Source organism: Sciurus vulgaris (assembly GCF_902686455.1).
Source record: "Sciurus vulgaris genome assembly, chromosome: 12".
NCBI classification, from domain to species: domain Eukaryota; kingdom Metazoa; phylum Chordata; class Mammalia; order Rodentia; family Sciuridae; genus Sciurus; species Sciurus vulgaris.
The window spans coordinates 96,377,899-96,393,679 of NC_136473.1; the positions used below are offsets into that span (position 1 = coordinate 96,377,899).

Sequence of the window (15,781 nt, forward strand, 5' to 3'; positions counted from 1 at the left end):
AACAAAATGTTTAAGCTACAGATACTTCACACAGTATGTCTTATTGAAATTATGACTATGCTCCTGGCTCACTGCCCCCCTTCCAGTTGTTCCTTCTTCTCTCTCTTAATTCATGGTGATTTCAATGCCCCCACGGTCACCCAAAGCTATGTTCTCTCATGTCCTTGGCCTTGCTCCTTGAATTTTTTTGTCTCCCACCCTTGCTCAGTCAGTATATGGGAGAGTGGTACCTAGACCTGACAATTATCAATAACTGTACCCCTTTATAATCTCAGTTTCAAGTCCTTACTCTAACTACCACCTCCTAACTTTAACTCACTTCCTGAAGCATCCCAGTTCCAATCAATTTTTGATCCCCTAGGAGGACCCTGGAATCTTTTCACTGCTTCTCACCCCAACCTGTATTCCCTCCTTAGCCAGAGAAGGACTACCATGATAATCACCCTTTGTATAATCCCTCAACTCCCTTATTCCTTCTCCCTTTATTTTACTCTACTGGCAAAACCTAAGACTTCCCTGGTCTACTCAAAGGACATTCCTCCACCATCTGTGCCCTCTCTTATTTACACCATCATCAATTTATTTCATTCTACTAAAGTTTCAATCTTAAAAAAATTTCTCTTTTGCTGCAACCTACTCCAACATTTTCAATGGCCCTTTACAGTCAACTAATTTTAAAATGTCCTCTACACTCTCTCCAGTTTCTTTCCTTCACCTTTTCTTGAATCTGATCCAATCAGATTATTGTTATCTTTACTTGACCAAAAAGACTTGTCAAGGTCACCAGGGATGTCCATGTTGCTAGATTTAGTGGTCAATTCAAAGTCTCATTTTACCGGCTCAGCGGTATTTGACATAACCCACCTTCATTGTGAAGCACTTTCTCCCTCTTATCTTTTAAGATGCTACACTTCCTACTCCTCAACTTCCAAATGCAGGAGTATTCCAGAGCTTCGTCTTTGTATCTCTTCTCTTTCTCTCCCATCTCACTCTCCTAATGATGCCATTCAAAATCTTGGACTCATCTCTTTCCTTCACACCCCACATCCTGCTACCACTGTGGTCCAAGTGACTACCTGTCTTCTGGACCACTTGAATAACTTCAGAGCTGGACTCTGTCTTCTGCAACTGGAGAAACCAATGCAATCCTTTTGAAACCTTAAATCTGTCATAGCATGTCTTAGCATTCAATCTTGTGTTCACATTTCCCATTTGGCATTCTCACAGGACACGGACACACTGGCAGGAGACCTAGCACTCACTACCCCTTGGATCACATCTTCTGTGTTCCCATTGGTTACTGACACTATAGCCCAAATGTCTCAGGGCCTTTGTTCTGGCTACTCACTCTACTTTGGAATATTTCAAAAATCTTCTGTCTGCTCCCTTCATTTTCTCTGGGTTTTTGCTTAAAGATCACCTTATCACAGAGGCCTTTTCTATTTAAGTAAAGGCTCACACTCCTCACACTTGGTATCTTCTCCTTGACTGAGTTTCCTCCATGACACCTATCCCAGCTGACACATTCTGTGTTTTACTGCTTTGTTTAGTTTTTGTCTCCCCCAAACTTATACAGTCAGAGATTTTTATCTGCTTCTTTTATAGCCATATCCCCCTGCACCTAAAACCAGGTCTGAAAAAAAAATACATGTTTAATAAACAATTTGGAATGCAATGAATCATCATTAACCTTATAACACACATAAAAAGCACAGTTTAAATTTGCTATGTTAAAATAAAAACTTCAGAATCTGAATACACAAAAATCAAAGACTCTTTCAAAATTTATCGTGGTTACTACTGCAAATATTTCTCATGTTTTTTTTTTTTTTCCTTTCAAAAACAATGCTTCACCCAAGCAGCATTGCTTATCTGAAGAAAGAAACAACAGAATAAAGGATATAGAAAATAAATTAAAAACAATAGTTTTTGTTCATATTGTAGGGAACGAATCCCAAGCCCTGAAAAATTCAGCAGTTTAAAGCATCCTAATTTGACCAATTTCCAGAGTCAGAATTGGAAACTGTAATTTAACTACTTACAGTGAAGTTAAAGAAAAACACACTTCTATTACAATTCTAGTCCGCATCCTATGTTTATGTATGTGTATGTGTTTGTCTATAAGGATACATGTGTGGGAACCAAAGGGATGAAAATGCTTAAGAGAAAATTAAAAAATAAAATACTAATACCATTTTGAAGGAGAAAGGAATGGTTCCCAGTGAACGTCTATAGAATTGGTATTGTACCATGGAGGATGTTTGTAGTCAGAAAAGAAACTATAAACAGAACATGGTGGGAGTTCTATAGTTTTCCTTCAGCAATGGCTTCCAGATGAAACTTGCTTATATGAGATGATGCTTTTCCTAGCTGCCAGTATTGCAAAATCCAGCTGGGATCTGAGAAAATATAAGCCATATCTTTCCTGCATCTTAAATCCTGACTATGACCTGAAGTACAAGTGGAATTTAACTGACCATTTGGTTGATTATGTGTAAAACAGGATAAACAGCAGCTTAGCTATTTCACATCTGTATTACGAATTGTTAACAGCAGCTAAAAAGTCTATTTTGGACCAAGAATACCAGCACATGTGTCTTTATAACATGCATGGAAGAATGTAAATAGGGTGTGTGGCCCGAGAGTCAGACCACAGAACTGAAAGATCTGCTTTTTACTTCATCTTTCTCATTGCCCCCAGGTAACTGTAGTGGGTCCTTCCTTGGTTCTTTTAGCCTACTTTTTCTTTATCTGAATATTAAAAAGGTTACCTTCAAAAAAGAGTTAAAGATTTTTAGAGAAAGTTCTGAATACATTTAGTATTCCTGTTATATCCATCATTCTAATCTGACTTAGCACTGCGTACCTGTTTCTTCTCTAGAGAGCTTACTTTGTAAAGCCACAGAACAGAAACACTTTCCTGTACTTCTCCAGTGTGGGGTTGGGGGACAGGTTTTCAGTCAACTGCTAATATACACAAAACGATCGGGCAAGCTTTCCAGTGAGGGTACAACACCAACATTGTTGAGCATGGTTCAGGGTCTTTTGCTGTTTTGCTTTTCTGCTTTTTTAGTTTTTAGATTCTGGGAGCCTGGGGTTTGCTAGTTTTAAGGTCACAATGATTCTCTGAGTTGCGTATGCATTTCCTTTTAAATTGACTTATGTTCTCTTTAAGAAATCATCAGCAAATAAAAATAGCTATGACTGGCCTGTCCGTCCTTGTACCAGCTGAGGGAGGCAGAGGGGATCGCGTATGCTTCACATTCCAAGGTCAGGGTGTTGTTTACTTTGATCTTCACTTCCTTCGGGGAAAGACCGGGCCCCAAAAGGTCCTGTTTATTGATTATAGGAGGAACTGCACGGAATGGACATGAAAGAATTAAACACTGGTACTTTTAAATACATGGAATACCAAGAAATCATAATGAGGCTCACTTACCAAGGAAACAAGGGAATGGCAAAGGTATTTCCTATGCTGCCCTTTTACTCAGGACCTATGCTAGCATCTTACGAAACGGCAGTAGCTTTCAGATACAAATGTCAAAAGAAAAGGATCCTTCTCCCTCCATTATAAAACTACCAAGGGGGCTAATGTCCTTTACAGAACAGTCAGTTTCATTGGATCCAGGTCCATAGGCACTGTCCAAGCATGCCCCATAAAATGCATTTTATTGTTTATTAAGGATCCGAGTCAAAGAACAAATGACCATCAGAAAAATTCTTTCTTTGTAAAAACAGGAAGAAAATCCTGAAATGTGGATCCTATTAATGGCATGATTACTTTCCCTTGTATTTATAGGTTAATGTACATTGCAATAGGCCCAAATCACTGATGATCTCATCTTGGGCTATGAATTAAGTCATGTGCATTTAAATAAAAGTTTTGCACATGGAATTATTAAAACTCAGCCCATAGAGAAGGTCAGAGAAATTTAAAGAAGTGTCACAGACAAGGACTTCAACAAGAAGGTAGTGAGCAAATTGAGTGGGCTGTTCACATCTTTAAGCAATTGAGGTCATGAGCACAAGGTTTAGTTCAACTTCCATCCTTAATGAAGCAAGCTGGATAAACAAGAGTCATTAGTGATCAGTATAAATAATTATGAACCCATAATGAAAAACAGGATTGAGAAAGTTAGAAAAGTTAGAGAAGATATGAAACAATTCTTTTGGAACTTACTGTAGACCTTCACTTCATAGTGCTTTATCATTTCCCCAGCCTCATTAGTGGCCACACAAGAGTATCTTCCAGCATTGTCCTCCTGTGCATTGAGGATCTGCAGAGTCCTACCTCCTAAAAAATACATGGAACGTCAAAGAAGCCCCGATATCACGGTGGCAGTAGAGCATGCACAGTTGAGTACACAGGATTTTAGTTCTTATTATTAACATATTTTTTTCTAAATAAGCCAGTTGTCTGGTGGACATTTGACACAAGAACAAATTGCAATACAGATGGACACTGGATAGTCACCAAGGCTCCAGTTGTCCTCTGTGATGGTGACTCTCATGCTCCTTCTGACACTCCTATTCCTTTGGACACCACTCTAGCTAAGTCCTTATTTCTCTCTCCTCATAAATGGATCTCTGCCTTGCTCTTCTTCATCTCATTTACCTGGCCTATTCTTAGAGATGAATAGTGTTAAGACGCAGCTTTTATTTTGGCACACTCCTCCTTGAAAAACTTCAGTGGTTCTCAACTCTGTAAAGGATCAAGTCAAAACTCTTTATTCTAGGCATTCTGAACACAGCTCCCACCTTCCTCCCTGACCTTACTGCTGCCCCTCTCCTCCAGCACAATTGCATATGACATCTCCCCTCAAGTCAGGGGTGAGAGGCTGCTTCCTGCTTGCACACAGCCAGGCAGGTCTCGTTTTATACTTTTCCCACACTGGTCATCCCAGTGGATCTGTCTCCCAACTCACTGCCAATTAAGTAAATTCTAGAACTCTCTCTGAAGTTGGGTTCATGTTCCGACTAAGCAATAAAGCTTTTTCCTGACCACTTCAGCCCACGCTCACAATTTCTTATTATAAAATGTCATCATCCTATTTTTTCATACCCCTTACTATTCATAACAGATACATATTATTAATAAGTTTTTCACACTTATTATCTCTCTTCCATATGTAACTATAAATTTCTTAAAGCCTGGTACTTAGACTTTTAAATTATTTCTATTTTTATATATCTATTTCCAAGCATTAAAGAGGAATAATTAAACTCTCTCAATCTAAATACAAACTCTGCTTCAAGGTTCAGTTCAATAAAAAAAAAAAAAAAATTTCTATCTTTTGTGGCATTCCACATTACAATATAGCTTAGCGATAATTACATTATGCTATTTATCTTTTTTTTAGTTATTTTTCTGATCTTTCAAACAGTAATTTTTAGTATTTTAGATTATGAGATTATATATTATATAGAGTATAAATTAGAAATTAAAATATCAATACCACGTAACACAACCAACAGCATAGGCACTTTCATGAAAATTAACCAATGATTCTCCTTTTCTACAGTAGTAGATGACACTTGGGGCATCTGAGGTTAATAATTACCTGGAAGAATGCGAATATTTCGGCTGGATTCTAAAGGAGCTCCATCCTTAAACCAGGTGATGGTAGCTGGAGGATAGGAATATGCTTCACAGACCAAAGACGTGGGACTGTTGAGGATGACGACAACATCTTCAGGGCTGCCGTCACTACCTACACCAGCAATTGTAGGAGAGACTGGAAAAGAGAGAGGTATTGGGAAACTTGTCAATTTTTGCATTTCTAAATCACCATTGTACTTATTTATGTAACACTGCTTCTCAACAGTTAGAAACGTAATTTTTGTTCTTGTTTGATGCAAAAGCAGCAAGATCCCTCAAAAAGCTCACAGGGTAAAGGAGGAGCTGACACAAAGGAAAAGACAACATCACACAAAGCAGTCAGGACGGAGAGGGCAAGGAGGGTGTGAGGCAAATGGGGTACAGGGCTTGGTCCAGGTGAGGGGCGTGGCGTGCAGTCTGACTGCAGGTGGCCTCCTGGAGGAGTTTGTAGAGTGAGCCTTAAAGGGGCGGTGGTAGTTAGCAGGTGACAGAAGGGACACCAGTACAAAGAGGGAGCATACTGGGAACAGAGTAGCAGTGAACTGTGCTGGGCAAGCAGGGGACAGTGGAGGATGGACTCAAGTGGGTGGGTGTCAGAAGCAAGGAAAGCAGAGAGGGGTCTGTGCTTCATCAGATGAAGAGAAACAAGGGACTGAACCGGAGGAGGGTGTAGAGTAGGGTATGACTAGCACAGGGGTAGGACATTAACTGGCAGGGCTTGATGATAGCATTTGGAGACTAAGAAAAATTGAAGCCAAAGATAACTTCCAATTTCTTTCCTGGGAAGCTAATTAAAATACAGTGAAGGAACTTAAATAGGAAATACAGAAAGATTTGTTCATTTAAGAGGGGAAGATATTTTTTTCTGATTCTGAATACCTTGAATTTTAAGTGCCAGGTAGAAATTCTTATAAGCAAGTCTATACTATAATCTGAAACTTGGGAGAAAGATCTGGGTTGTAGATTTAAAGTGACCAGTCTACAGGAGGTAATATTTAAATATCAGGGAATTAATTGAATTAATTGAAGAGAATATTTAGATTACCAAGAGTCATGATGCAAGGACAGAATTCTAGGGGTCCCAATGTTTAAGAGACAGGTCAAGTGAGAGGGAGGATAGGAAAGAACACTGCTCAGGAGAAAGGGATCAATTGTGAACAAGTGTCAAGTTCAGGAGTGAGAAGCATTTGTTGGACCCATTCTTGCCAGAGCAGTGTCAGCAGTGGTGTAGTATGAAGCCTGCTTTTAGTGGACAGAAAGCACACATGAGTGGCTAAAATCTGAAGTGGTAGAAAGAGCAGAAGGTAAAGACAGGCAATGGGAATAAGTGACTTACCAAAGAAGGAGGAAAGATAAAATGTCAAGGGGTAAGAACAAACAGTAACTGTGGAAAAGAAGGATAACTCCTACTCTGGGAAAAGAAAGGGAAAAGACATTGGGTTTATGCCTGGGTGGGTTGGAAGTTGCAATCATACACACTCGAATAGTCAAAACTTCACTAAGCTGACGGAAGAAGACTTTGATTCCCGTAACTCCTCTCCACTGAATGAGGGAGAGTGACCAGGAAATGGGTAAGAAGCCAGGGAGGAGTGGGGTTGGGTAAGGTGATGTAGCGAGATGGCAAGATGTAGGATACCTGGAATAAGAATTCAAGGAGATGGGCTCAAAGGAGCTGAGGGAAGGGTCAAATTTCAACTATAGTCAGCAACTAGAGAGAGTTTTGAATCAGGTGTTCAGGGAGGACAGAGGACAGGATTTGGAGATGGGTCATTACTGGAAGGTGAATCAGTATGAAGATGAATGAAGCATGAGGAACTTGAAGTCCTATGAAAGGTGATGATCTAAGGACAGGAGATAATACAGGGCTGGGCATTTGCCTTTTAGGTACTGACTGGATGTGCAGAGATTGCAGGTATGTCAGGAGACGACTTGCTTATAAACTTTGATATTTATTTCTGTATTTTGCTACGTGATATTATAGAGGATTGTGTTCTATATGGAAGGTTCCTATATATGGAGTGTCTATGCACTTCTAAAATAGCATAGGAAATAACTACAAAAACACACGAATAATTACAAAAATTTGTCTACTCACAAAGAGGTCATTGATTTTAGTAGAAAATTTTTGATAACTACTGTTATCAATTTTTGATAACAGTAGTTATCAAAAATTCAGTAATACAATACAATCAATAATACATTTAAGTGGTGCATTTTAGATTTCAAAAAATGAGCAGAAAATAAGAATCTATTTAAATATTTCCTGAGACATAAGCATAAATTTGCTGCTGTAGGAACAAAATTGTATCAATATCCACAGTTATATCATCACTCATGGGCCACAAGGACCATCATGTGGAGAATTTCCTATAATGGCAGAGTTCCATAAAGGACACAGAGTCTGAGGTTGAGACTCATTCGTTACTTAGCTGCTTCTCTTTCACCAGCACAACTTTATTCTTTACTACTATCTATCTTGTTCATAATTACCCTTTGCACATAATAGACATTCTGTATTGATGAATGTACTTATGAATTAATTAATTAAGGAAAAACAGCAAATGTATACAATCATGGTACTCTTTACACCAATGGAGACAGTAAATAAGTAGAGGGAGACTCCAGCCTGTAGTTATTTTTGATTCTTCGAGATCCGAGGCAAAGCTTATATTTACCAAGCACATTAAGACTGAAACTTTTGCTCTTGTCACCGGCTGTATTAGAAGCCAAACATGTATATCTTCCAGTGTGTGACACCTGGGCGTTGGTAATTTGCAGAAAACGGCCGCGAGACATAATGTGATGAGCTTCATCCTCTTGGAGGAGCTGTCCGTCTTTGTGCCATGTGATTTCTGGCACTGGATTTCCTGAAAGAGAGAGCCAGTTCCGAGAGTCGCCTAATCACAGACCTACAGATGGCGAACACCAAAAGGTCTTTTCACTCATTTGTTTCTTACATATTCCACTTCCAAAACAATGCAGGAACCATTCATTCTAAAATAAATTTGCAAACCAACCTTTTTATTAATCATAATGGTTATGCTCTGACTACAGCTATACATAAATTAGAAATAATTTTCATTTGTAGGTTAATTTTCATCTATAAGTGAAATGACTCTAAATTGATATTTGTATTTAAGCTAGTAACATGCTTTAGCTCTTGTCATTATCTTCACAGAAACTATGCCTTAGAAAGAATGGAGCATGCATTTTTATTAAAATATTATTCACGAATACCTTTCTATTTACATAAATTTAAAATATTTCATGTTTTGAGCAAAAGCTGTAGAAAAGTAAAATCATAAATAATTCAATATGTTTTGAGTTAGATGAGGATTCTAAAATGGATAGAGATACATATTAATTCTTCCTTAAATGTGTACAACTCATGAAGGAAATAAAAAGTTATTTTTAAAGGGCATTTAAGTGACATATTAAGTTAAAAATTGTTCAAATATTTCTTTTTGAAAATTGATAAGTCATGTTGGGAAAGAAGATTAGGAAGATATACTGAAGCCGGAAAGCTTAAGCAGAGAATGCTGTAAAATTTGGGCAAGTGTTCTCTATGCCACAGTTGTTAATTAACAGAAGGTTTCTAGGACAAAAGGGGCTGGGTAATAATAGTATATGTCACATCTTTATATCTGCCTTTCTTAAAACAGATACATTTCTTTACTTAAATTTATTGCTCACACCAGGCATAGAAGCAAAAAGATAAGAAACTCATCAAAACTTCCTCAAAACACTGGCTTTCTACAAAAAGATATGGGCTACTATCATTGCTCCCTTAAAACTGCAAGGTCATGTACAATAAAAAGAGGGGTTCAGAAAGTCCTCTTAGAGATTGTTTTCTGTTTTTTTTTTTTTTTTTTTCTTTTTTCTTTTTGTTACATGCAACAAGTCAATTGAATGGTAAAGATAGTGAAATTGGTTTTAGAATTTTTTTTTTTCTAGTTTCTATCCTCCTGATAATATGTGAACATGTTAACAAAATGAGAGGCTTTGTTCTTGGTTAATCCTCACCATCCAATAAAGCAATCCTTCCCCCAACATCCCTATCTATTTCTTTGAAGTGAAATTTAAGAAAACAGGAAAAGTAAAGGAAGGAAGAAACACAGGGAAGAAAAGAAAATCAGAGGAGGTGAGCAGAAAACACCAACATATAAATAAAAGTAGAATGGTAACAGTAATAAAGAATAATTTATTGAACAAAAAGAAAAGTGCCCCTATTCTTTCCTCCCTTTCTTCCTCTTTCTTTCTTAAGAATTTCTACCCAAATGTGAGGGGCTTCCAGTTTCCTCCTTCATTTCTACTTGTTATCCTAGACTAGAATTCAATTTCAAACATCTACCATGGTAGCTAGACATTTTCTTAGCTAATTCAGGTGGAGGCAGTGAGGAAAGTTGGGGAAATACTGAAGTCCCAGAGCCGACCCCCTTACCTGTCACTTCACAAGTCAGTGTGACGCTCTGCTTCTCTTTGACTTTCACATCTTCCAATGTGTTTTCACCTACAATATGAGGTGGTTCTAAAAAAATCAACAGAAAAAAAATTAAGTTACATCTTTAACCGGGGAGCTGCTATTTTATAGATATTTCTGTTTACTAAAGTGTAAACTTCAAAACTAATCTCCAAATTCTCATCCAATATTTCATTACTATTTCAAAATACTGTTTTGATTAATTTCAGTCTCAATATGTATCATTAAGTTTTGTATCATGAAAGCAATCACACTGAATTTTATTGCAATGTAAATAATAAAGTTTGAATGAAAATGTGCCAATGAAAAATGCATAAAGACATAAATTTGTCCCATTATAATTCTAATAATCACTCACATTAAACAAGTCATCCATGTCTCAGAATGTGGTGGAACAATTGTAAATGGACAAGACATGGTGGAACTTTAGACTAATGGTCTCCAAACAATCCTAACAACTGGATTCCCTGCAAAAGGTCATATAGCCCAGGGGTCAAGGGATACATAGATTTGAGATCAGGCTGTAAATAAATTTTAACTCTGCTTCCAGAATGTAGTTAAGTCAATTAGTTTTTTTCTAGATACTGAAAATTTTACAAGTACCTAATACTTGAAGTACAAAGATTTTTCTTTCTTCACCAGCTGCATTCCTTACAACACAAGTATATTGGCCCGCATCTTCTAGTCTGGTCTGCATCAACCGTAGTGTCCTGCCTCCTAGAGGAGCAAACCATCAGATGACTTAGCCGTAGGAAATATAATGCCAGGTGACCACAAGCTAGAAAGGGTGTTTCACAGAGAAAGTGATGTTTGAATATATTCTTAAAAGGTAAATGTTTTCAACAGATGAGTTGAGAGATATCATTGTAAGCAGAACATGAATGAGGATGTAGAGGAGGTGATATGGGTTTCTGAAGCAGAACAGGGGGAGAAAATGGTAAGAGATGAGGCCAGATGGAATTTGGCCAGATTCTGTGGGCCTCTGAATGCTATGCTAAGGAATCTAGACTCTCTTGTGCTCAGTGTAGGGTATGGAAATACATATCACAAAACAAGGTCGTGATTTGATTTGTGCCTTCAAAAGACAGGCAGGACAGGATACTGAGGAAAAGAGTCTCAGTTTGCTGTAGAACATATAAAATAGGAACGTCAGAAAGAGGACTAGATCAACTACCCAGATTTGGGTGACATCAACATATGTCAGATAGGTGGAACCACAAAGACAGATGACCAGCTTTCAAATGAATCTCATGGAAATCCCAAAATTATTTGTTTCCAAGTATCACCTCATGCAATGCTATAATGCTGCTTTAGATTTTATGCTGTGAACGTCAATGTAATATTTTGTTGGCAGACATATTCTTCATCCAAGCAATGCATGAAGACTGAGAGTAAAACTTTGATATGCTGAAGGGTATAATACAGAGGGAAATCCCACTTAATGATAAGGTGGAGGAGTAAACAAAGGTGGAGGAGTAAACAAAGGAGATGAAACAAACTTACAGGGAAGAGACATGTGGAGAGAAGAGTCCTGCAAAGCATGGAGGAAAAGTCCAAGAAAAAAACAGTAAGCTATTTCTTAGATCTTGTAATAATTTCCTAGCTGGTACATGACTTTCTACTTAGTACCCTGAATTGGAATGAAAATATTATAATGGTTAAACAAAAAATGTTCATGTAAATATTCACCTGGCTCTGGTTCAGCAGTTTCCATCTGCTTTCAGTTTATAGAAATGCAACTGGCTGACGTCGAGCTTTTCCAATAACCAACTTTCCCACCCTCAACCCACCAAAAGGTGAACTTAGTAATACCCTGTTTGTACAAACAAAGCTGATTACCTGAGCTCAGTCTTGAATTTTTCTTTTTTTCTTTTTTTAGGTACTGGGATTAAACCAGGAGCGCTTAACCACCGAGCCACATCTCCACCCCTTTTCATATTTATTTTGAGATAAGTTGCTTAGTGCCTCACTAAGTTGCTTAAGCTGACTTTGAACTTGTGATCCTCCTGCCTCAGCCTCCTGAGTCGCTGGGATTACAGGCGCGCTCCACTGCACCTGGCTTGAATTTCCCATCAAAATTATGTAAACACATTTTTTTATAAAAACATACATCAGTGAAGAAAGGATTCACATACTGTTACTTCAGATTAGTGAGGCCATAATATGGCTCCAGTTGAGAGATACTAAATTTTTATGAGTCATTGCTGACTCTATAAACCTCAACTTCACAAGTCTCATGACCTTTCTCTTTTCATTGTTTCCTGGACCTCTCACTTAATTCAGTGAAAAACAAAAATGAGTCTGATATTCAGTTATAATTATATGAAGATGTTTCTTGCACCCATTAAATTTTTATAGCAGCTATCTGCAGATAACTTTATAAAACTGATAGGGCCTTCACCAAAGTTCTGCTTTCAGAAAAGTTGGATTTAAGAGACTCAGGACTGATCTTAATGACACAGAAGTGTGCAGCAGACTGGGACCGAGCAAGTCACATGTCACTCATCTGATTCTCATTCATCTATTGCACAAGTCATACATTCAGATTGTAAAACTGAATGACTCTTTTGGCAGCATCACAAGGTGAAATACTTTAATGTGTTCGCTCAGGGCTCTCCAGCTGCTAGTCAAGCAAAACAAAACAAAATACAGCCAAAACACCACTCCTGTAAATTCATAACAAGTCAGGGGACGTTACTTGGTGTTGCCATCTTCATTTCTAGGAGCTCTGATGTAGTTATCATATTTAAGGTTTCTACTTTTTCAGCAATTGAAACACTTAAAAAGAAACAAAAATATGAGAATGATTTTAAGATGAATATGCTGAATTTTTTGGTAACCTGATTTTAGTAAAATCTTTGCCATTTCTATGCACTTCCCAAGGTCAGCAGAGACAGGGAGTCCTATGCAGATAGAAGCATCATATAAAGGATACAGAAAGTTTCCCAGGACAGGGAGATTACAAGCACTTCACCAGGCTGTCTTTGGCAATGACAGTCAAAAGGCACTGGACACAGACCACAGAAGCAGGCACTGAGTTAACTGCTTTATATAGACCGACTCACTTCATCTTTATAAAAAACCCAAGATACAAGGACTATTGGTATTTTCACTTTACAACTGATGAAACTAAAGTTAACAAAGTTAAGTTAGTTTCCAGAGATCACAAACATAGGAGGTATCACAGGCAAAAAATGTCGTTAATAACAATGAAAATTCCTCACCAAGTTCCTATCATTTACAGACAGATGAGGAAGAAAGAAAGGGGCCTTAGGTTGTCTAGATCTAATTCCAACACTAGGAACAGGTCTTTTCTGACAAATTCATACTGAAAATTTGAACTTCATTTGAACAGTTAGGGCAGGCAGCTTACTGCCACTGGGAATAGCTTATCTTGACTTTAAACCAGCTAAACACTACTTTATAAGTTGTTTATAGTCAGACCCAAATCTGCTTCTAAGATCTTCCAGAAACTGACATTACTTTTAACCACTGGAACTAGACAGACCCACATACTCCCCTTCACTGAATCTTGACTTTTCAAATATTTAAGTATGATTTTTCATTAGGTATCAAATACACAAGCAGGTTTCTTTTTCTAGGATTGATAAATCAGACATAGTAATCATTTTATAATCAGTTACCATCATGATTATCCTTCTTCTAAAATATTGTCAGTAAATCCAATCTTTCTGATAAGGTCTGCTAAGTCTAGAGAGAAACTGTTCTTACTTTTCTTATTAGGAAAAAAATAATGTATTAAGGTGGCAAAATTTGTATTTGTTTTCTTGGTAACAGTATTACACTGTTAATACATATTGAATTCGGACATCTTTTCCTATTAAGAATTCTGGGTTGGCGAAGATGGCGGACTAGAGGGTGACTGCATCTCATGTTGCTCCAGAACTCAGGAGTCAAGAAGAGGAGGTATTGAGAGACCCGGGATCAACTCAGAGCCACCGGGTGAGTCTCTGCCACTGGGCAAGGCTCCCAGGACGGGGCGGTAGTCCTGGAACACAGGGAACTTCATGGAGCAGAGTTGCCCAGTGAGACACCCTGCTGGAGCAGTGAACTGGGACAACAGAGAGTCGCAAAGGAGGGCCACCTAGGGAGAGGCTTTGGCACAGAGCGAGGCTCCCCTGGCCCAGGAGGCAGGACCGGACCACAGGCAGCTCCTCGGAGCAGGGATGCCCAGCAGGAGACTCCCTCGCAGGGCCAGGCTCCTTGGCCCAGGCAGTAGTTCTGGACTGAAGGGAACTTCTCAGAGGACAGCTGCTCAGCGAGACTTCCCCGCTGGGTGAGTCTTCCCTGCCAGGCGAGGCTTTCCCACCGGGGTGGTAGAACCAGAGACCCAGGCCCAGACCAGCCACGCCCCAGCCTGTAGTCTAGTCCCCCTTTGGCTGACCATAGGTCAACAAGTGGAGGCGCCTCTGCTCACTAACAAGGCCACCACTCCTAGAGGGGCAGCTTCCTTGTGGATCACTGCATTATCAAGTTCCTCCACAACTTCAGGCTTCTGAAGGCTAGGAGGTGAGTTATTGGAAATCTACAGGGACACTATAAGTCAAGAGGGGAAATCTGCAATATCTCAGAGTTTCACTACTAGAGGGGAAGAAACCTGAGAATTATGAGAAAACAAGGGAATAAAATGTCCCAAACAAACCTAGACGCTATATCAATAAAACCCAATGACAGTACGGCAGAAGAAATGTCAGAAAGGGAATTCAGAATGTATATAATTAAAATGATCAGAGAAGCAAATGATGAGATGAAAGAGCAAATGCAGGCATTGAATCATCGTACCAATTGACAGTTAAAAGAGCAAATGCGGGAAGCAAAAGATCACTTCAATAAAGAGTTAGAGATACTGAAAAAAACCAAACAGAAATCCTTGAAATTAAGGAAACAATAAACCAAATTAAAAACTCCATAGAAAGCATAACCAATAGGATAGAACACCTGGAAGACAGAACTTCAGACAATGAAGACAAAATATTTAATCTTGAAAACAAAGTTGACCAAACAGAGAAGATGGTAAGAAATCATGAACAGAATCTACAAGAATTATGGGATATCATCAGAAGACCAAATTTAAGAATTATTGGGATTGAGGAAGGCACAGAGAAACAAACCAAAGGAATTAAAGATCTATTCAATGGAATAATATCAGAAAATTTTTCAGATCTGAAGAATGAAATGGAACATCAAGTACAACAGGCTTATAGGACTTCAAATATACAAAATTACAATAGACCCACACCAAGGCACATTATAATGAAAACACCTAATCTACAAAATAAAAATAGAATTTTAAAGGCTGTGAGAGAAAAGAATCAAATTACATTCAGGGGGAAACCAATATGGATATCAGCAGATTTTTCAACCCAGACCCTAAAAGCTAGAAAGGCCGAGAACATTGGCTATGCTAAGCCCATTGCCAATATCATTCTAAATGGTGAAAAACTGAAAGCATTCCCCCTAAAAACTGGAACAAGGCAGAGATGACCTCTTTTACCACTTCTATTCAACATTGTCCTCGAAACTCTAGACAGAGCAATTAGACAGACCAAAGAAATTAAAGGGATACAAATAGGAAAAGAAGAACTCAAACTATACCTATTTACTGACATGATTATATATTTAGAGGAACCAGAAAACTCCACCAGAAAACTTTTAGAACTCATAAGTGAATTCACCAAAGT

The 15,781-nt window shown here is 38.3% G+C and overlaps 1 protein-coding gene across 1 annotated transcript in view; it reads right to left on the bottom strand.

Annotated features, from left to right (window-relative positions):
• HMCN1 (hemicentin 1) overlaps positions 1 to 15,781 on the bottom strand; it is a 410,617-nt gene that overhangs the window by 103,207 nt on the left and 291,629 nt on the right. Inside the window, exons 47-52 of the mRNA XM_079108039.1 lie at positions 10,683 to 10,796; positions 10,041 to 10,127; positions 8,275 to 8,466; positions 5,562 to 5,735; positions 4,181 to 4,294; positions 3,210 to 3,355 (exon numbers count right to left, since the gene is read on the bottom strand). Of these exons, the coding sequence (XP_078964165.1) occupies positions 3,210 to 3,355; positions 4,181 to 4,294; positions 5,562 to 5,735; positions 8,275 to 8,466; positions 10,041 to 10,127; positions 10,683 to 10,796 (827 nt within the window). The remainder of the gene's footprint in view (positions 1 to 3,209; positions 3,356 to 4,180; positions 4,295 to 5,561; positions 5,736 to 8,274; positions 8,467 to 10,040; positions 10,128 to 10,682; positions 10,797 to 15,781) is intronic.